We start from the raw sequence: 21,850 nt of genomic DNA on the forward strand, positions 1-21,850 counted from the left end.
ACACTAATTCAATTAACTCTATTCACAGAAAGTACTTTCTGCTGCACTTCATTTTTGGTTTGATTTTAAATTCATAAATACAAATTATTTATAATGTGGCCGTTCCAACGAATTAAACACGCAGACGCTTCCAACGAGACGTCATCCCACGCTTTCACTTCTCCTGATATAACTTGAACACAGCATAAACACCTACACCTGTAACCGTCACACTATTCCCGTGTTTACTCCCATGTCGCTTGAACGCAGCATCGATTTGCATAAACCGACCACACCCCCCTCACCGTTCCAGCCAATGGCGGAGGGCAGAGAGAGGAACTGTTACGCAGCGAGTCACGCCCACCTCAGCTGAATTCCTTCCTGGATGGACGGACCCTGAACGCCCCCCTCTCACCCCCCCCTCCCCCTCCTCTCCTCCTCTCCTCCTCCTCCTCCCCTTCTCTCACGCTGTCATTTAAACAGCGAGGCCAAAACAAGCGTGATAACCACGACGGAGTAAAAAATTAAATGAGATGCACAATCCTGGAGCAGCAGGATGTGCGGTTTTCCTCTTTGTTGTCCTCTCTCTCTCTCTCTCTCTCTCTCTCTTTCTCTCTCTCACCTCTCTCCAGGTCAATACTGCATCCCACAGACAGCTGATAAATGTGAGATGTGTGATGTTTTTTGCACGTGACAGGATAACGCAGGGTCAAAATAAGAGGCTGAAACGACAAAGCAGGCCTTTGCACAATGCAGTACACACGACTGTCAATCATATTTTCACACCAAAATCTTCCCCCAAAATGCAACACTTCAGTCTTCTTCTACCAACATATGCAGTGTTTTGTAGTCTAGATGAAAAGGGGAGGAAAACCACGAGCTCCATTTGGCGATGACTGCCACCAATGTAAAGACACACTGACAAAAAGGCTATTATATAATAAAAATCACATAGGCTAATAGTACTTATTTGTTGTATTATCATGCAACTTATAAGAGTCTAATACAATTCACCCTAATTTACACGAAGCATTTATGTCTTAAAGCCTCCTATCAGGTGGATAAACTCGGTTCCAGCGCGTGAAAAGCTCGGGAAAACCGAGTCTCGGTTGTTTTTCCTTGTATACTGTACATATCCCTATCTGCCTCGCGCTCTCTCCAGCTCAGAACAGACAGAGCACATGGCCCTGGCACGCGCCGACTGCTGCCGACCGGCGACTCTGCCTCGCCGCGATTGGCTGAAACTAGGTCGCTCTCCGCGCTGCCCGGCCTCCCATTGGCCAAAACTAGGTCACTGGCTCCTCCCACAGATTTCCCCATGCTACGGCCGCGTGACAGGCTCGCGAGGACGAGGGAGGGGGAGAGGGAGAGGGAGGGGGGAGGGAGGGAGAGAGAGAGAGAGAGACTTTGTGCGGATTAGTGTTTCACTTTTGCAAGAGCCAGAGGAGATCATCGTATTTACTTCGACAAATTAGACTTTTAATGGAAACTGAATCAAGACACAGTAATAGGCCTAAATAAAATAAAAAAAATAACAATAAATATAAAATGTCTGTAAGAAGATTATTTATCTTTATGTTCTTTTTATGTCTCGTATTTGCCTAAGATATTTTTGTAATGTGACGAATTGTTGTGACATGTATTTTTGTCTGCTGTGGATTTTATTCTGTATCTTTTATGTTAATAAAGTCCTGTGATTTTTTTTAAACACAAAACAATTGGTCCCCAGGAAGACTAGTGGTCACTAATGATAATCCTAATAAAATAAAATAAAATAAAATAACTAAATAAATAATTAAATAAAAAAAATACAAAATAAAATGAAATAAATAAATCTGAATAAAACACGTTAAGCCGTTAAACTAGGACACAGCACGTCACTTATTTCCTGTTTAAATCCAGATTGGACTCTTATTCGTGTGTCCTATCACAGTATCACAGTAGTATATCACAGTATCACAGTAGTATATCACAGTATCACAGTAGTATCACAGTAGTATCACAGTATTGATCAGTCAGTCAGTATTGACCGGAGCAGCAGCTGCACTGTGAGGACAGCAGTTTCCTAGAAGGACCGGAGGAGGAGCTGGGAGTCCGATCCGGTGACAGAGCACTATCATATGAACATGCCAGGAATGTGCCAGTAGTATGGGGCCTAAATAATCTCTCACACACACACACACACACACACACACACACACACACACACACACACACAGGCAGGCAGGCAGTGTGTGTAAGCTGGCTCGCATTAGGGAGAGTGTGGAACGACAGCTTGACTGCACTAATGTGTGATTTGAGTTTTATGAGCCGTTTCGAAGTAAATCAAAATTATTTACCCCCTCCTCTTTTCTTCCCTCTCAAGCCTGGTTTGTGAGGCAGAATTCAATTAAAGGGACGTGTGGCGCCATCTAGTGGCCGTTTGGTGGTAATGCACTGCAATGGCTTTTCTACTGTTCGAGTCAGGCTTTCATGGAGGCTTCATTATGGACACTGAAACTCCCTTTAAAACAGTGGGGACTTGAAACAGACAGTGACTTGTAAGGATTTTGTAGTCTTTACCTCAGCTTTCAGAGGGTAAATACTAGAAAATACTGTTCACCTCAGCATCCAGAGGGTAAATACTACTAGAAAATACTGTTCACCTTAGGTTTCAGGTGGTAATACTACTAGAAAATACTGTTCACCTCTGCATCCAGAGGGCAAATACTACTAGAAAATACTGTTCACCTTAGGTTTCAGGTGGTAATACTACTAGAAAATACTGTTCACCTTAGGTTTCAGGTGGTAATACTACTAGAAAATACTGTTCACATCAGCATCCAGAGGGCAAATACTATTAGAAAATACTGTTCACCTTAGGTTTCAGGTGGTAATACTACTAGAAAATACTGTTCACCTTAGGTTTCAGGTGGTAATACTACTAGAAAATACTGTTCACATCAGCATCCAGAGGGCAAATACTATTAGAAAATACTGTTCACCTTAGGTTTCAGGTGGTAATACTACTAGAAAATACTGTTCACCTTAGGTTTCAGGTGGTAATACTACTAGAAAATACTGTTCACCTCAGTTTTTAGGTAGTAAATACTAGATACTATACTACTAACTACTACTAAAATACAGTAACGCTTTACAACAGCCTTATTTCTGTGTATTAAACAGTGTGCTACACTGTTGTAAGTACATTATGGATTACAGAGATTTTCAACAAGTACAAGTACAAGTACAGCAATATATTGTACTTACAATACTTTTCCATAAATTAATACACTGGAATAAAGCCATTGTAATGTGTTACTGAAAATACTGTTCACCTCAGCTTTCAGGTGGTAAATAAATACTACTAGAAAATACCGTTCACCTCAGCTTTCTGTGGCAGTGTGTAAGCCATGTGTCAACGCATGTGAGCATCAACCAACGCCGGGGCATCTGGGTAGTCAGGAGGGCAGAAATAGCTCACCTGACTGCAGGCTCCAGGTGCACAACACCTGGCCTCCACTTACGGATGAATTCAACTGGAGCTCTCTGAAAGCCTGCTCTTAGATGTGTGTGTGTGTGTGTGTGTGTGTGTACATGTGTCAGAATGAGTGTGTGTGTGTGTGTGTGTGTGTGTGTGTACATGTGTCAGAATGAGTGTCTGTCAGAGTGAGAGAGAAACCACTCCAGTGCTTCAGTAGGTGGGAAGGGTGGATAAAAATATAAACAGTGGGTTAATTGTCTGAACACAAGCTCGGGCGAGATGTGAGGAAGGGTCGACTTAGGGCCGTTTCCATGGCATTCTGAAATTTCAGTTACATCATTAGATCTGCATTGTATGCTGGGTAAATTATTGGTTGCCTAAAGGGCATCGAAAACAGCAATTATCCTGTTTTAACTGTCCACATGCCCGGTGCTTCAGAGATCCTGCTTTGTGAAAGACCACCGGGAATTAACATTATGTGTTCAATACGCAGGTTTTTATTACTTAAATCAGACCGCTTTCATTTCAAACCAGGGTTGAGGTCGATTGACTCAATTTATAATGAATTTGAAACTGAAATTCATTCACTACTGACTAACAGGTTTCATTCTCAACAGTCTTTGAAGACTGCATAGAAAAAATTTTCAAATTCCTGTCAGGCTTTTGAACGAAGAAAATTGGCTTCTTCAACAGCATCCTGAATGAAAAATTAAAAGACAAGAGAGCGTGCGTAACATTTTAGATTTTTTTTTTTTTTATTTGATTTCTGAGGGTTTTCAACAACTCACTTTTAGGCAAAGAAAAGGATAGTAATTTAGTAATAATATTACATGTTTTAGTTTTACAGAAAAAGGAAAAAACACTGCTGGACAGGACCTAAGTAATGAACTATGTGTACACGCTTTTGTTACAAAAATTGGGCATAACTGTGGCATGAGGGAGTAGGTAAAAGAGGGATAGGGGAGGGGGGAAAAAAAATATCACATCGATACATATACTCATCCCGTCGTTTTACAAAGATAGTCCCCAACTCGTTCCCTCCCACCCATACAATAGCAACAATGATAAAAGAAATGATACTTGGAGTAAAAAACAGCAAATAATCAATATATAATAAAATATAATACGAATTGTACAGTACACTCCCGTTGTTCCCGTTGTCCTTTTCCAATCCTGAACACATAACAGTTTTTGAGTCGCGGTATCTCTTTTCCCACGCCACTTTAAAAATGACAAAAGTAGTGTACATTAAAACAAGGTCACCAACACTTTTCCGTTCTGTCCTAACCCTTTTTTCCACAGTCAGTTTAGCACGTCAACCAGTTTCGTCACTTTTGAGAGAGAAAAGACACTTTTCTGTTGTAAAAGTGATGCAGTTAATGGATTCACTAGGAGTCGACTTTCATGAGTAGGTAACTAAAAAAACGTCAGCTATTAACATGATCAGTTGAGGTTCTTAGACTGTCAGGTCAGGACTCTTTTTCTTAACGGACAAATTTATCTTCAGGCCAGACGTCATCTTAATATAAAAATGGAGAGAAATCGTCTCCACTGGGGTAACAAAGAAACACACATACAGAACAAGAGACATAGACTATACCGTTTAACTGTGAATAATGCGAAAACATAATTGGAAAAAAAAAAACATAGGTACTAAATATACCTCACTCCTACAATATGCATCCAAAATTTGAGCAAACACTGCTAATGAAAAAAAAATGGAGGAAAGGAAACTGGATGAATGCATGTTTTTCAGAGACAGGTGCTACTCAAAATAGTCACATGGTCTAGTACCTTCCCCTTTGGGGAAGGGGAGACAGAGATGGATGGGTGCTTCTGATTATGGGCCTTTTGAAGTCCAAGCTAATTTTTCAACCACCTCTGCTGTAGTAAGTTAGGATTGTATACAGACTTCACCGGGGAGGGGTGTGGGGATATTACGGTAGTTACACTAAACCTTTCCCATTCTCCCACCTCTTTTTTTGTTAAAAACTTGCTAGCTCTCGCTTGCTTCTTGGATTATTTAAAAAAAACATAAACAATCAAAACAATCTAGTCTAGAAAACAATTTTACTGGCTGTACTCAGTCAGAACTGTTGATCTCGCCGGCTGGACCAGAACTGGGACCGACAATTGGACCGGTGACTGGACCTGGCCCTCGCCGTCAGTCTGGTGCCCGCTGCTTTCTTGAGACGACGGAGATTTCATCTTCATAAGTCCCCAGTTCCCACTCCCTCCTCCAGTCATCCCCCGGCAGGAGAACTTGTGGCGGGCCAGAAGCCTGGGATTCCAGAAGCGATGTCGGCATTTGTGGCATTGGAACGCGGCTTGCTTAAGATGGTGGCCCCTGTGTTTCAGGGCTTTGTATAATGAGCTGGTGCGTCTTCCACACACCTGGCACTTCAGACGGGCGTGGCGGCCTGAGTTTCTCGGCGGGTGCCTTATGGTGTGGTGAACAAGCAGAGAGGCCTGCTTGGCGTATGTGGTACTGGGACAGATCGGGCAGGGGAAGCGCTTGACAGGGACTTCCATTGAGGTGAGCCCGGTGACTCTGACGGCACCACCGCACCACGACTTCACTTTCATCACGCCGCCCTTGATCCTCAGCTGGGCCAGGAGCTTTTTTCTATTCAGCTGTGCCTGAAGTTTGCCCCTCCTTTTCCTCAGGACCATCAGCTTCCTGCGGGTAGCTTTACTCAGCGGGACGCCCACCAGCTTCCCGTCCCTCATGATGCTGTGGATTACCACTCGCCTTTTTTTCTTCCGGTGCTTTCTTGTCTGTCCATGCCGCCTCTGGAAGTTTTTTGACCGGTAGTGAAAAGGGTGCTGCTGCTGCCCGGAGGCCGGTTGCTGCATGTGGGACGACGCAGGGTAGTTGGTACCTGATCCTGTATCATAGAAGATGGGCGGGTATGCGGCGGGCTGGGCCTGGTTGACACGCTGGCCGCTGCGGTCGATGCCGTGCTGAGACAGCTTGTGCCGGACTAAGCTGTTGGAGTAGGCGAAGGCTTTGCCGCACACTTCACAACGAAAGGACTTGTCCAGACCTACACCGCCGCCGTGGACGGTTTGTTGATGTGCCGTCAGATGGAAGTGGTGGCGGAATGATTTCCAGCACACTGTACAGGTATAAAGCCTCTGGGAGGGGGTGCCAGACGTTGGAGACTTTTCTCCCTGGGAGTAGGAGGAGTAGTAGTCAGAGTTTCCCGAGTTGGCCACCTGACTGATGGCCGCGGCAGCACCTTTAATCCTCCTCCCCTCGTTGTCTATCTCCCCTTTTCTATGCAACTTCCCGTGTCTCACCAGGCTCTGCGCGTAGGCAAACACCTTCCCACACAGATTGCACTTGTAGTTCTTCTGTCCCGAGTGCACGGTCAGATGCTTGGTGAGGTGGAAGGGCTCGCGGAACGTTTTCCCACATACGTCGCAGGCATGAGGCTTCTCACCTGTGTGGACACGGTTGTGGCGCCGCAGTGTCTCAGCCCTCCTGAAGCGCTTGCCGCAAATCTGGCATCCGTACGGCCTCTCTGACCCATCCCCAGGCGGTCCCGGGCTTCTCCTCCTCCTGACGATGTTCCCTGGGTCCCTCTTCTCTCTGGGTTTCCTTGGCCTCTTGGGCTTCGTGTGGGGCTGGCTGGGGTGGGTCAGAGGCATGGTGGAGCCGCTGAGGCTACCGGAAGTGGACGACGGTCCGCCCATATTCCCGAAGCCCAGCCCTCCCAGCAGGCCTCCTATGATATCCCTCCTCTCTCCTTCCCGGCTCTCTGTGTTGATGTCGCAAGAGGCTGCGGCTGCAGCGGCGATGGCAGACATGGCACTGCTGGTGACCTCGTCCTCCGAATCATCCAGCAGGGAGGAGAGGGGGAGGTGGGGCTGCTGCGGCGGCGGTTGGTGATGGTGGTGCTGTTGCTGATTCTGGGGGTGGGGGTGGAGAGTGGGGGCTAAAGGGGCCTTCCGCAGGGTCTGGCTGCTCATTCCGTTGCCCAGGGAACCCTCTGAGGTATACAGAGACGAAGACTGCGTTCGCCTGTAGTCATCCACCCCGCTGCTGTAGGATGACTGGTTCTGGTAGCGGTTTCTGGAATAATCTGTGGCGTATTTATCATTAGCCATTCCCGCTCCGTCACCGCTGCCTCCCATTTTGCTGCTGCTGCTCGGGTTGGATGATCCGCTCCCTCCGGTGCTGGTCCGGTTCTTAGAGCTGCGGGGAGGCTTGCCGCAGGTGCCTGACGCAGCATGGTTGAGAAGAGAGGTGCTCTCACGGAAACAACGGCCGCATGCTGGGCAGCGGAAAGGCTTCTCGTCGTGGATCTTCTCGTGCCTAGTAAGTGACTCACGACGGTTGAAGGACTTTTGGCAGATACTGCAGACAAAAGGCCGGTTCTGGGAGTGGGTGACGCTGTGCTGGAGCAGGTGGCCCCTCTTCTTGAACCCCTTGCCACAGTCGCCACAGCAAAATATCCTCTCTGGGCTGGGGGAGTTACGGTTCGACTTCCTGCTCTGGCTTTCCGGTGTTAAGCCGTGACTGCGGAGGTGCCGGCGAAGGCTGGAGAGGTGGGTGAAGGTTTTGCCACATTCACCGCAGTGGTAAAGGGGTTCTGGCTCGGGCTGGCTGGACGAACCAGAGGACCCCATAGCATTGTGGCTCTCTTGGGATTTGGGCAGCTGTTGGTTACCATTGGCTACAAGCACAGAGGTGGAGTTAGAGGAAGGAGGGGCGGACGAAGAGGAGGAGGAGACAGTGGAGGATGACTGCTGTGAGGACGACGAGAGGAGAGAGGAATGTGGCTCGCTTCCGATGCCGCTTATCCCGACGCCCCCTGATCCGCCTCCCACAAGGCCTGACGATGAGCTCTGACTGTGCCCACTAGAGCTGCTGTTATGGCAGTTACTAACGCTGCTGCTGCTATGGCTGTGACTGTGACTACTGTGGCTGTGACTACTGTGGCTAGCACTTTCCGACTTCCTCTGGGGCAGGTAGCCGGCCATCGCTTTCTTCCTCCTGCTCCCTCCACTTGAAGCCGAGGCAGACGAGCTGTCTCCTGACTTTCCTCCGTCGTCTTTGGAGAGGGAGAGGTGGAGGGGCAGGGGGAGGGGGAGGCCGGCCTCTTGCTGCATTAGCGACGCTATCTGGTTGGAAGAAAGGACCGGAATGCCTTGGAAATCAAAGCTGCCCAGTGGGGCAGGCTGGGGGGCCGGGTGGAGAGGGTGGGGGTGGTGAGTATGGCTGTGTGGATGAGATAAGGCATGAGGGGCCAGCTGCTGCTGTTGCTGCTGCGGCTGTGGAGCTGTGTGGCTGTGGCTGTGAGAGGAGTGGAGGGCCGGGGGAGGGGCGAGCGCTGAGTTTGCCTCGCTGGTCCCTTGGCCCAGGCCCAGACCCAAGTGGTTGTGAGTCCCCTGCTGGACTAGGAACTGCTCCAGGCTGCTGTTGGTGGGGACGCCAGACAGGAAGTACTGGTTGGCGGCAAGCATGCAGCTGAACTGCTGGTGCAGGCTGCGGGGGTCGGACTGGCCGACTAGGGGCACGGCAGTGCTGCCGGAGGGGTTGTTGGAAGCCGATGCTGAGGTGGAGGGAGACGGGGAGGAAGAGGAGGGACCCGGGGAAGGCTGGGGGACAGAGAGGCCGGGGTGCAGCGGGGGAGGCGGGGGAGCGGAGGTGACAACACCTCCAATGACCCCCGCGCCCCCCCCGCTGCTGCTCCCACCAAAGTCAAAACGTCCCATCCCCGAGTGGAGCTGCTCCTGGGCCAGTGCCGCCTCCGCCGGATGAAACGGGCGCAGAAACTGGGGGTACCCCGACGAGGAGCTCCCACTCCCACTGCTACTGCTACTGCTCATCTTACTGGACTTCCTGGAGCTGTGAGACGAAGAGGAGGATTGGCTCTGGTGGGAGATGGGCGGGGGAGGGGCACTCATTTTGGCGAAGATGGACGAGGAGTCAGCAAAGGCGTTGCTCCGGGACCCCTGAAGGGACCCGAGACCGAGTCCAGACAGGAGGCTCCCGGAGGTGTCAGCGCTGGGCTGATGCTGCTGCTGGAGCTGCTGCTGATGCTGGAGCTGGACTTGCTGTTGGTGGCTCAGTTGTCGCTCTAATCCAAGTCCTTTGAACTGGGCTTGGTGTCCACTTAGCATTTCTAAAATGTCCATGGGGTACTTGCTGAACTGGAACATCTCCCAATAGAGTTATGGGAGGGTGTCCCGGGGCTACAGCTACCCCCTGCGCTTATATTTCTGTTGTTAAAACAACAGTAAGAACCCCTAATTAAACTAATGATAAGGTCCTACAGTGATTTCTACCCAACCATCCACTACAATCCTGATTTTCTCACATAAATGAATCCTTAATACTTTCCCTCTCCATTCATAAGAGTGAAGCCTTCAAGTGCTTCTGTAGGACGTGTTATAAAATGTGTTATAAATAGACAATATACTAAATAATTATATGCAAAAACAGATACAGTTTGTAGTGTTTCTTAAAAAGTGTTCTGGTTCCACAACCGTATGTTTTTTTGTTTGTTTGTTTTTTTTTTTATCTGGTCAGCTCCAGAAGTCCTATAGTTGAGTGTGTCAGTTGTTTCAGTGGAGGATGAACCATTGCTTCACTTCTTTTTCTGTCCCTTCATGCAATTCTTCGTGGAGTCTGAGGAAAGAGAAGAAAAAAAGACATACAAAAATGAGATTAGTGATTTGTATTTACAAAAAAATACAGTGAACTGGACCCTCACTTTGTTAAAAAAACACTGTCAAAAAACTGAACTGTCAAAGGAAACCCAAAACAAGCAATTTTGCTATTCAGTTACAGCCCAAAAATAGTTCTGATCAATAATATATCATATTATTATCATTATTATTATTACTAGCCAAGTAGATTTTGGTGAAATTCCTTTAGTTAGACTATGGAAAGTGTCCACTGTGAAAAAAACAATAACAAATGCTGTTACACTGAAAATTTGTTTTCCAGTGTACTTTCAATTTTATATTCAAGACCACAAACATTATACACTTAATATCAGAAATGTTAAATTTCGTGACTTCTCCACAAGTTTAATGATATTTTAGAATTGTCCAAAGGATTTTCAGTCCTGGAACACAAATTTTTATATTCCATAACTTCTCCAGGATTTTTCATGGCCATGGGAACCCCAGAGCGTTACACACAAACACACACACAGCCTGTCTGTGACCCAGGTGCTGCTTCACATCACCTCATAAACATCCTAGATACTGTCACAGTTATCTTGCAACATCTTTCCCCATTTCTTCTCTCTGAAGCTGTAAGGGGCAGGAGGACAAACTGTTCTGTCATGTTTCTGTTAGACAGCAGAGGATGTGTGTTCACCAATACAGACTGAACTGTGCTACAGTGTAGGAAGGGATAAAAAGAGGGGCATGGTTCCAAAATGAAATACACCATTTGGTTACTTGTAGACACTGACGAAGGCTGGAGGGCCGAAAAACATTCTGTCCATCATGAAATAAAATAAGTGCTTAACAAAGTAACATTTTAACATCAGGTAAACATCAGGTAACATATCATCATCAAATTAACTGATATCTTAATCTGCAAGTTTTAGCTCCGTTTGCTCTGGAAGAACAGAACCTCTTTCTGTTTTGTGCCGTAAAGCGATCCAGCAGATTTCCCTCCAAATCCACCAGGTGGAGAAACAATGGAGGATGCAGAGTAGAGGCTGTCAATGTTCTCAAAGATAGTTTGTTTATTTACAGTATTAAACTAATGTCTCAAAATTAATATAATAATTAGGCTATTTATTGCTGTTAAAATGCTACACGTAGCACCTTTAAACAGACATTACACAAAAATAAGGTTTGCAGAATTTGTATTGTATTTTTAAATACATTTCTTATCGTTAACAAATCCTATGAAAATAACAAAATCAACAAAGCGTTTGCTCTACTCCCATTACTTTCTGACTTTCCACGTACCCTACAGCTCACAAAGACATACTTTCAATTTGAAAAATTGCTAACTGTTACCACGAAAAGTCAGACTGTTGTAGTTATTACCAAATCAAATTCAAATGGGAACAAATTCTTCATTACGGCGGGGACTATTTTCGGTGCTACGGAACTACTTTCCTGAGATCGCAAACGCGTTTACAGCCGGCTTATTAAGTTGTTTGAGGAAAAAGTCGGCTGGCCTGGTGCATCGTGATGATGAAATATGTTGCCCAGAGCAACAGCATGGCTCTTTGACGTGTTTTTTTTTTTTTTTAATACAATGGAGTTCTATGAGACATGGCTGTATTGGGCATCAGCTACATGGACGAGAATTGTTGGCAAAACAAATTCATTGCTGATTTTGTTATTTTCATAGGATTTGTTGACGGTAAGAAATGCATTAAAAAACACCAGCCTTATCCTTTAATATTCAAAACAAAAAAAACAAAAACTGTCTAATATCAGCTACTATACCTCCAGGTTTCTGGCTAAAAATACAAGTATGTTGACATTGTCCGGCTTAAGCTGTGTGGAAATTGGGTCAGTACATTCCCCTTCCTACTAAAAACCCACTCAAACGAAGCGCCTGTTGCACAAGTGTTTTTGTGCAACTCTGGACATCCTTGGAAAGCGTTCTGCGTTTGATCGCTGTATTTCCATCCTGGTGAAACGTATTTTATGCAATACTCCAGATCAGCTGGCTTTCTGATATCATCCGACTAAAACCCAAACAACTGTCCAACGGCTGCAGCCGCCATCTTTTTCAGAGTGGCTGCTTAACACGACACCCCTCCCCCCGCCACACACACACAGACAAATTAAAATACCACACAGCAAGCATTATGTGGTACTTTAATATAAAACGGAATGTCAATGATAGTTATATTTTAAATGATACAAGGAACAATTTCAAATAACACTGCATGAGATAATATTGGGATACCACCCAATTATTTTGAGTGAAATTAAATATTTCAGTATAGCCAATATGCCAATAATCTACGATTAGGCTAACTGTGGAAACTTAAATTGCAATACACAATTATACACGATTACCTGTGTAGCCTTGGATTTAAACGAGCATCGTTCAAGAACCTAATCCTGTAAAGATACAAGGAATCAATTCTAATAAATTTGGAGGGATTATCAGGTCAACCATTATATTCGTATGTCATCATGGGGATGTCAGACGTCAGCAGTGTTTCCTGTATATTCATTCAGTCACTGTGTCCTCCCACATAAGGAAAAATGTTAACTTAAACACAATGAAAATTAATCATCTAGCCTCATTGCTCAGTCCGCCGCCCAAAAGATTTAAAATACAACTGCAATTACAGGACAACTGTCCATATATTATGATATAAATATCCAGGCATGTGGCATTCTCTGCACAGCATATGTACCACTGCTACACAATTTAATCTTAATTATCTAATGTTATTGTAATGACAGATGTCCTAAAGACTAATGAACTGGTACATTAATGGAGTTAATTCTGAAATACTCTTACAAAATGAAATAAACATCTGCATAAATTTTACAAAGCCCAGTACGGTCTACTCTGCTATTTAAAAGCTTTAAATTGCATGAATCATAAAATCAATGTAAGAGCCATTCAGCTGTTCAGTTCAGACGACACAAAACAGCAGGACACAGTGGGCAAGAAACAGGAAAACAAGAATGAAAGAAGAATGAATGGAATGGTCAGAAAGCCTGAAAACATGAAAACGACTGAGAAGGTTCCTCTGCTAAGCAAGGCTCTACTGTGTTTGACCATTTGAACTGCTTTTACTCCTAAAAATATATTCACACTGCCTGCTGAAAACTGAAAAAAACCTCATGGTTCCTGCTTTCTGCTCACAGCCTCACCTGGTAGAGAAGTGAACCTGTGGGCAGAAAGTCACAGGTTTGAATCTCACATTGGAAAATGTGGGCAGAGGAAGTGAAACAACACAAGTGTCACCATTGGCTGCAATGGGCAGCTGCCAGTGGCCGACAGTAGAAAACAACAGAAGACAACAGAAGACAACAGAAGATAGCAGAAGACAGCACAACACAGTAGAACACAATATAAGACAGCAGAAGACAGTAAAACAGAGCAGAAGACAGTAGAAGACAGCAGAAGACGGTAAAAGAGGGCAGAAGACAGTAGAAGATGGTAGAAGACAGGAGAAGGGAGCAGAAGACAGTAGAAGACAGAACACAACAGAAGACAGCAGAAGACAGCAGAAGACGGCAGAAGACAGTAGAAGACAGTAGAACACAACAGAAGACAGCAGAAGACGGCAGAAGACAGTAGAAGACAGTAGAACACAACAGAAGACAGCAGAAGACAGCAGAAGACGGCAGAAGACAGTAGAAGACAGTAGAACACAACAGAAGACGGCAGAAGACGGCAGAAGACAGTAGAAGACAGTAGAACACAACAGAAGACAGCAGAAGACGGCAGAAGACAGTAGAAGACAGTAGAACACAACAGAAGAGAGCAGAACACAACAGAAGACAGCAGAACACAATCTTTATTAATTGTGAATGTTTAATGTACTTTCTTGAGTCAGTGCAGAAATGCATTTTTTAAATTGTAGGAAATAAGAAGGCTAACTCTGATAAAAATGAAGTATGGTAGGAATATTATTTGAATATTTCAGTTTTGTTTGACGTCACACCTAACATTACCATTCGGTTCAATGAGATGAACATTCATTTGATTATTTAACGTGATTTTGCATACATGAACCATATCGTGATATATATTGATATCGAGAAAAATCCTTATGATTATCATGATATTGATTTCAACCATATCGCCCAGCCCTATAACAAATAGTAATAAATAAGAACAAAGTTCATATTTTAGTCTTCTCAGAGCAATACTGGATCTCTCTCCAGAGTACTACTGCACTCACAGAACTGAGATCCAATAAATATGGAAACATAAATCAGTTTAAATAATGAGGAAATGCCCCAGTTTTACATGGTCATAACACCTGCATACTGGGGCTTTAACAAACCTCCTGAAACAGAAGCCCCTCTGATCTTTCCCTGTTCCTCCCTTTACTTCTCCCATTTATATTTTGAACATTGGCAAAATGGAGTCAGTGTGCAAGTGGGACTTGTCAGGATTGGTTAAACCTGATTTGGGTTAGTCCGAGTAGGGTGTAGCAGAACCGGACGGGACAACTTTTTGTTATGTGACGTAAGGTGAAACACTCGTTGAGTTACGTAACATTACCATCGTTCATTTGAAAGAGACGGAGGTAGGCCTAAGTGTTGTGAGACATTCTCAAATTTTCCATCCAGTCTGTTTCCTCAACATTGCGGTTGTTGCACCAGTTCTGCGGTCTTCGGCGCAAAATTTGCGGTTAAAACTATCAAGTCCATGTGGTGAAAAAATGAGAAGGTGATGCTGCTGTCAGTGGCGGTTTATTAAGACCTTATGGATAAATTGACGCCTCTGGTTACTGGTGTCAAGTAAACCGAAAATACAGGCAATGGTAGCCGCCATATTGATCTCAAGTAAACGTTACTATGGTTACAGACATTATTTACAGCCATCGCGAGATCGTAGGAGTGGAGTGACTCCCGTGTACCATAATGCTCATTCACTCAATTCAGTTGTCACTACCAAATTCTGGCAGTGTGTGCGTAGCCTCAGTGACATTCAGTTAAAAAAGTAGCCGGCCAGATAGGTGGGTAGACGGCTAAATAGGCGGCAGCCGGCGCTTGGGGAACCCCCTGGACAGTGTTTGTACTGGGCAGCTCAGCTCTCAGGTGTGACTGTGTGTGTGACAGTGAAGCAGGACGTTGCTGAAAAAGAGCTCAGCAACTGTGCAATCTGATATTTAAAGTAGAGACCGGCATTTTCAATTATTTTCACAGATTGTGCTTCAATTTTGTTTCCTGTTCTCCAAGGTTTTTTCTATTAAGGAGGAAATGTGTTCTTCCAAAAAAAAAAAACAACTCTGTCTTTTGAGCCATTTATATGGAGCTGCGGCTCAGCACTGTCACTTCACCAAGGAATTAAGTGCTTTCCTGCCAATATGGAACTTGATAATGATGCAAAATAACCTAAAAAAACAAATTAAGACCTAATAGATTTCAACTGATTCCCAATCAGCTGAGGAGAATGAAGCCAAAACTGTCCACCACAACACCGTGACACCTGACCTCAAATTCAAGCTGCCTTTACACAGCAAGCCTCTCTCTCAAACATTATATTTAAGCCTATATACTGTAGTTCCTCTGACACAAACCAAGCCTTGGTGATAACTGCTAGCCAGAGGAGCACAATTTTTCTCATTTTCCACCAGGTGAATTGGAAATGTAAAATCAGATATTCACTGTTTGAGCCATGTGACACAGACTCAGACAACATGACAGCTGGCATGAGAGTAAAATTCATTATTGAATGTTATTGACATCTTACAGAACGTATAGCAACATTTTAGATCATGTAATCGTTTGGGGCTTTTTGTATTTTGAGAAATTGGTTAATTTCTTCAGGTAAATCCTTCAATTTGACACTGTCTCCGTAGTCTAAATCCTGCCTCTTTGTTTTGCGCCCATGATACACTCTGAAAGCTGAAAAACCACCGCTGTGAATCTGTTCATCCGACACTGCTTTACTAGGAACAAACATGCTAATTTCTCTATGAACTGCAAGACAACCTGCCCCTTTCTCCCGACCAAAGCATCCACAACTTAACATAAAACCCCTGAACAGCAGCGATGAAAGGAAATATTCAGTGTGTTGTTTCTGCAAAAATGATTTTTCTGTCTCGTTTTGTTTCTGGGTGGCATAACCCTTTTAAAAAACAGAAAACCACTGTTAATTCTGACATTTCTCTGGATTTGCACGGCCCACTCAGTACCGGTGAACACGAACAACTCAGAAACCGGAGAACTAAACCTCCGATATGTGGAGTCATACTGATGAACAGCCTGAAGCTCCTCCATAGACAGTGAGCAGCAGAGAGACTCCAGGGACTCACACAGTGTAGGCTGAGCTTGGATATCTAAATAAGCTTTATAACACAGCAGCAGCACTTCAAGTCATGAAACAGAAACTGCACCCTGATCTCCGGAGAACCTTTCTGAATTTTTCAAAACATTATGGAGGAGCGGCCATTACTTATTTAAAGATTTGCGTGTGTTTACATTTGTGAATTATTCTTCAGACACTTGCAGAGGGGGATACTCTTAACGATACCGGGAAACGAGCCGTTAGTGATCCATCTGGAGAAACCGACCACCAGGCCAAACACCGAGAATAAAGATACTTCTGTCTATACAGCAACCTCAGGGTTAGAAACGCAATGAAATGTTTTTTAGTGGGTGGCGTATCCTCTTATCTTTCTCAAGATTATTCTGGGAATCAGTTTATAGAGATCAAGTGTGTGTGTGTTGGGATGCCGGTGGCAATTTGCTATAGAAACAAACAAAAAAAACACATGGATCACACATATATCTACAGCCTACTTTAGAAGGTGAGAAAACAAACATTTGTGAACTTTTGCAAAGACCAACCTCTCCTAATTGAACCTCATAAGAACAAAGCTTAGAAGACAATCAACCAATTAGCACAATAAACCATCAGTTAGTCTAAATTCACTCGACCTGAAGGGCCACACACCTCAAAAAGGCCCCACACTACGAAACGGTGAGCAAGATTTGTTAAAACCACACCTGACAGATTACAACACACTCCTACATTGTGACATTGTGAAGCAAAAAGTCATAATATGCATTATGGTGGTGAGAGAAAATGGATTTTGACACTGTTAACAGCCTGAAGACAAAATTCACAATACTATAGTTTCATTCCATTATTCATGTAACTTTAATTGAGCAGCAGTGGCTCTCAGTCCTGCTGGTTTTCCTTCTAGTCATCCAATCAGGAAGGGGTTTACACCTGGGACGGCAGGTGAATGGATTAACTAGCTGGAGGGACAGAAACCCAGCAGGGCTCCGGTCCGGGGGACCGTCCTTCCAACAGGAAGACCCGGATTCAAATCCCCGACAGCAAGCATCTGCCCTGCTGAAGTGTCTTTGAGCAAGGCAACAAGACACTTCTACCTCAAGAGATCAATAGAAAAATCACAGCAAAAAAATAAAAAAATCCCAGATACTGAGCAAGAAACACAAAGCCTAAACTAAATCTAAACGGGTTCTGCGCTACCTGAAATTCATGGGTTAATAATTCACAAACACACATGCTTCCATATGCAAAAACACAACTAATCTGTAAGTGAAGTTGACTTAAGAGGACTTCAAACTTTAACAGTAACCCATAAGGTGCTTTTCCTTCATGCCCGCAGTCATTCTGTAAGAGGAGTGTCATGTTTCTCAAATGTATCTCTCATTTAGGAATTAAACTCTTTGTTTCTGAACTTGTTCCATCATGTGCAACTTTATTCTACTGGCAACAAGGCATGGGAACAATTTAACAAACTGCTGGGTGATGTACTGATCAAGAATAGCAAGACTAGTAGGTTAAACTACATTTTACCTGCATACAGAGTTGTTAGGGCAACACTTCATTTCAATACTTCATCAACTTAAATACTAAGCAAATACTAAACTACTACTAAAAAAATAAGTAATCTGTCAATGTCTGAGCATCTCAGTTGGTAATATAACTTCACATTAATAACAGTGAAACAACAAAAGTTCCAGTCTTATTAATTCAATTTAACTTTCTGATGTTGTGTCACTGCATTGTGAATCCAGTATGCAGTGTGAGTTAGGTGTATCATTACAGCTAATCTGACAGAGACACTATATAGAAATGTAAGGACGCCAGTATTTCTTATGAGATGTGCAAAAGCCAAACTGATCCTTCATCTACTGGGTGACAGTGAGCTGACATTGAAAAGTTGACAACAAAACAGCCCACTTCTTGACTTATGACAACAACTGAAGAGTGTATTTCCAAAACATTCTGTATCCATTTAGGAGAAAAATCATCACTTCAAGCTCTTCATTCAGTATCTATAAAAACATGAGGATCCTGTCTGTAAATGTGTTCTTATTTTGTCAGTCAATGACCCAAGTGACCTATTCCTAATTCCTTTAAAAGGTTTTATCAATCACGGGTGCTACCTGGTCGATTTTAAGAGTATGTGTCACCTGTTTCAAATGGTGGATTTCTCATTATGGAATGAACTTTTTCAACTGTATACATTTCCTGACAGTCCTTGCTGTCATCAATTAATCTGAGTTGCAGCTATCTGCTTTTGAAATATTCATGCAATAAATGGTCACACTCCTGCAGAGCTGCAGGTGACATGTGCTGCTCCTGCATCTCTGTGCCCGCATCTTAATGTTGATAACAGGTTATGGACAGGCGGCTTGGAACAGGAACATGACAAACTGAAAGAAATGAATGACGCCTCAGTTTGACAAGTTGGAGCGACTGATTGCATGTTGTTTGCATCTTACCAACTTTAGCCACAGGTTTTAGCTTTCACTCCCTGTCGGACTGCAGCTATGAAGGGGAACGGGGAGAGGGAACAGGCGGCTTCCTCCGTCAACAACCGGTTTCTTGAGGTGGAGAATCTGAAGCAGATGAACGTTGGATATGCAGGTTAGACGGAAACAAATTGGTGTTACCACTCACCAGGGTATCCTAGCATTAATCAATCACTTAGCTCAGGTACCTGCAGAAACCTTTCCCTAACGCCGTGAAACTGATAAAATATCTTCATTATTAAGCATTATTCCAAACGTTCATGCACACAGGGTGTTCCGATTTAAGTTAATATGTGTGTAGTAGCATTATAATAACATGAAATAGCTAAACGGACATAAAGGAGGCATCCCGGTTGCATAGCATAGCCGATGCTAACAGCATGCTAGCCGAGCCATTAGCTACGGCTAGCAGGATAGCTAGCAAATTAGCCTGGCTACCGGGGCTAACATACCGCTGGAAATGGCTTTTGTTTTTTGTTTTTACCTTGTAGCATACGATCGCTGAGCGGAAAAAAATCAAAAACATGGGAGTAAAAATGTAAAAACAACGAGCGGGGAATAAGCCGTGAGAACGGGGTCCCTACTGCATGTCAGCGGGGCCTTTTTCTTCATCCATGGAAAAATACTTTGAAAGGCCTGGCTCTCCATCGGCCCGGGAGGGCTGTTTTCGACTCGCTAACAAAAACTATTTCCGCTGGGTTGGCCCGATATGTCCATTGTCTGGTGGAAAAAGCGCTATCGCTCGAGCGGCTCACTCCTCGTTTTCACACAAACGGCCCCTTTCTTTTGTTTCCGTCGTATTTTTCCTTCTTTTTTCATCGGCTGAGTGTTTTCCGCCCCGTGTCAATTTTAGGTGTCCCCGTCTGTAGTCGACGGCTCCTCCGATGCTGCTAGCGTTAAAATGGTAGTTTCCTGTCTGCATAATGGTTCCGGGTAGAGCCAGGCACAGGCTGGGCTGAGCTGAGCGGCCGCTGCTCCGCTGCTGCACCGCTCACATCATCTGTCCCCCGTTTGCAAAATATGGATCCTATCCAGCATGATGCTCATGAATAAATAAACTGTGTGTGTGTGTGTGTGTATGTGTATGTGTGTGTGCGTGCGTGCGTTTAAGTGTGTGTGCGCGCGCATGTGTATTTGCACTCCATTAAGAAAGATATCATTACTGTGCAGTCTCTGACACTGTATGTCATTACGCCTTGTGTGTGTGTGTGTGTGTGTGTGTGTTTGTTTGTTTGTGTGTGTATGTGTGAGAGAGAGCGCGCGCGCGCGTGTGGAGGTGTGTGTGAAATGTTAATTAGTCAATTAAAGATATCATTACAGTGCACACTGCATAACATTACTGTGTGTGTGTGTGTGTGTGTGTGTGCACATGCAAGCGTGTGCTGCCTGCTCTGTGTGCCTAATGCCAATTTGCATTCAATTAAAAATACCATTACATTACTGCCTATGGACACCTGTGTGTATGTGTGTGTGTATTTGAATGTGTGCATTTGTCCGTTGTTTATTTTGCGTGTGAGTGTGTGTGATAGAGACAGAAAGAAAAATAGCGAAAATATTGAAAAAGAGTGTGTGTGTCTGTGCATGTGTGTGCTTGCATACATACGTGTGTGTATGTGGGGGGTGTATACGTGTGTGGGCCTGCTTGTTCACGCATGCATGCATGCATGCATATGTGTAGGTATGTGTGTGTGTGTGTGTGTGTGTGTGGGGGAGCGTGCGTGTGTGTAGGTGTGTGTGTGTTTGTGCGGCTGCCTGTAAATAAAGCTGTTGGATAGTGGAAAGTGTGTGACCTGTTTTCCTGCTCATCTTCACTGTATCACAGCCTGTCTAATAGATTCTAATCAGAGTGGTGAGTGAATAATGAATTCTAATGGAGGCACACAGGGATTTCATTTAAATTTTATGTGACAGATCTGCACCTTTTCAATGGATACAATTATGTACCAAAGCATCAAAGTATGTGAAAAGGGTCTAAGCATACAAGGGTTGGGGTCAATTCATGAATGAACTCATCAATTCCAATGAGGAATTTGAAAAAAAACCTAAAAAAAAAAAAACAACCTAAAAAAACCCCCCAGGAAACAGAATTGGAATTGAATTGGAATTTCAGGAAGTTGAATTTAATTCAATGAAATTCCATGATTTTTAGTTTTTTCTTACCATATATATGAAATTACAGATACGTGTTATATATCATCAATACTTAATATCATAAAATGTTAAAGGAACCTTTCAGCTGGTTTTTGATGCAGAACATGTAATGGTAATCCATACATCATGATTGGATGTATTTGATTTGTTGAACTGTCTTTTATTTGATTCATAATGTTTGATTTATAATGTTTAGCGACTCAACTCTCTTAGTGAATTTGAGTTTGTTTTTTTTTTGCTGTATTTATTTGGTGTTCTGGATCTCTGTGTGTTTTTATGTGCAGGGCGGCTACCTCAGTTTCCTCTTTGGGATCAATAAAGTTATCAATGAATCAATGAATGAATCAGTCAGTCAGTCAGTCTTGGGCGGCCTGGTGGCTCAGCCTGTTTTTGTGCCAAGCGTCTGTGTCACTTGCCTCCCTCTCTTCCCACTGAACACTGCTGTACCTACACGATAAATGTCATCAAGACAATCTTTAAAAATGAGAACAGCCTCTTGTGAAGCAGGCGAACAGCAATATAAAGGCAGTTTAAAGTGCACAGTGGTCGCGTTTCCCCCTGCCTTCTCCTTAGTTTCTTCATTTAGTTCCCTTTAATGTATTTAATAATTCGTGCTAAAAAAAAAGGGAGGGTGTTGCTGCCTGGTGTCGAGCCTCAAATTGCTCCCTTGGGTGCAGAAACAAACAGAGAGGCGGGGCTCATTAGAGAAACACAATAGCGGGCTTCACACTCGTCTCCCGCTCAGATTCACACTCAAACCACAGAGTTTTTAGTCGGCGAGGCGAGCCGCTGTGTATTTTTGTCACCGGGCATCATGTTAAACAGAAG

General features: G+C 44.0%; 1 protein-coding gene across 1 annotated transcript; it reads right to left on the reverse strand.

The window, feature by feature from the left end:
- Positions 1 to 4,208: 4,208 nt before the first annotated feature.
- On the reverse strand, positions 4,209 to 19,742 carry LOC139664605 (zinc finger protein 865-like). Its single transcript, XM_071543502.1, has 3 exons — positions 19,356 to 19,742; positions 18,842 to 18,958; positions 4,209 to 10,082 (listed from the first exon to the last, which is right to left on the reverse strand). Exon 3 carries the CDS (start codon positions 9,611 to 9,613, stop codon positions 5,513 to 5,515), a length of 4,101 nt encoding a protein of 1,366 aa, XP_071399603.1. The 5' UTR covers positions 9,614 to 10,082; positions 18,842 to 18,958; positions 19,356 to 19,742; the 3' UTR covers positions 4,209 to 5,512.
- Positions 19,743 to 21,850: the final 2,108 nt, after the last annotated feature.

This window comes from Centroberyx affinis, unplaced genomic scaffold, assembly GCF_046629955.1.
Source record: "Centroberyx affinis isolate AG114_WGS23_722 - 3 ecotype Tasmania unplaced genomic scaffold, CSIRO-AGI_Caff_v1 ptg000238l_1, whole genome shotgun sequence".
NCBI classification, from domain to species: domain Eukaryota; kingdom Metazoa; phylum Chordata; class Actinopteri; order Beryciformes; family Berycidae; genus Centroberyx; species Centroberyx affinis.

Bases quoted from the DNA above. Each gene is read 5' to 3' on its own strand.
- LOC139664605 (XM_071543502.1), bottom strand. From the start codon at position 9,613: ATGTTCCAGTTCAGCAAGTACCCCATGGACATTTTAGAAATGCTAAGT.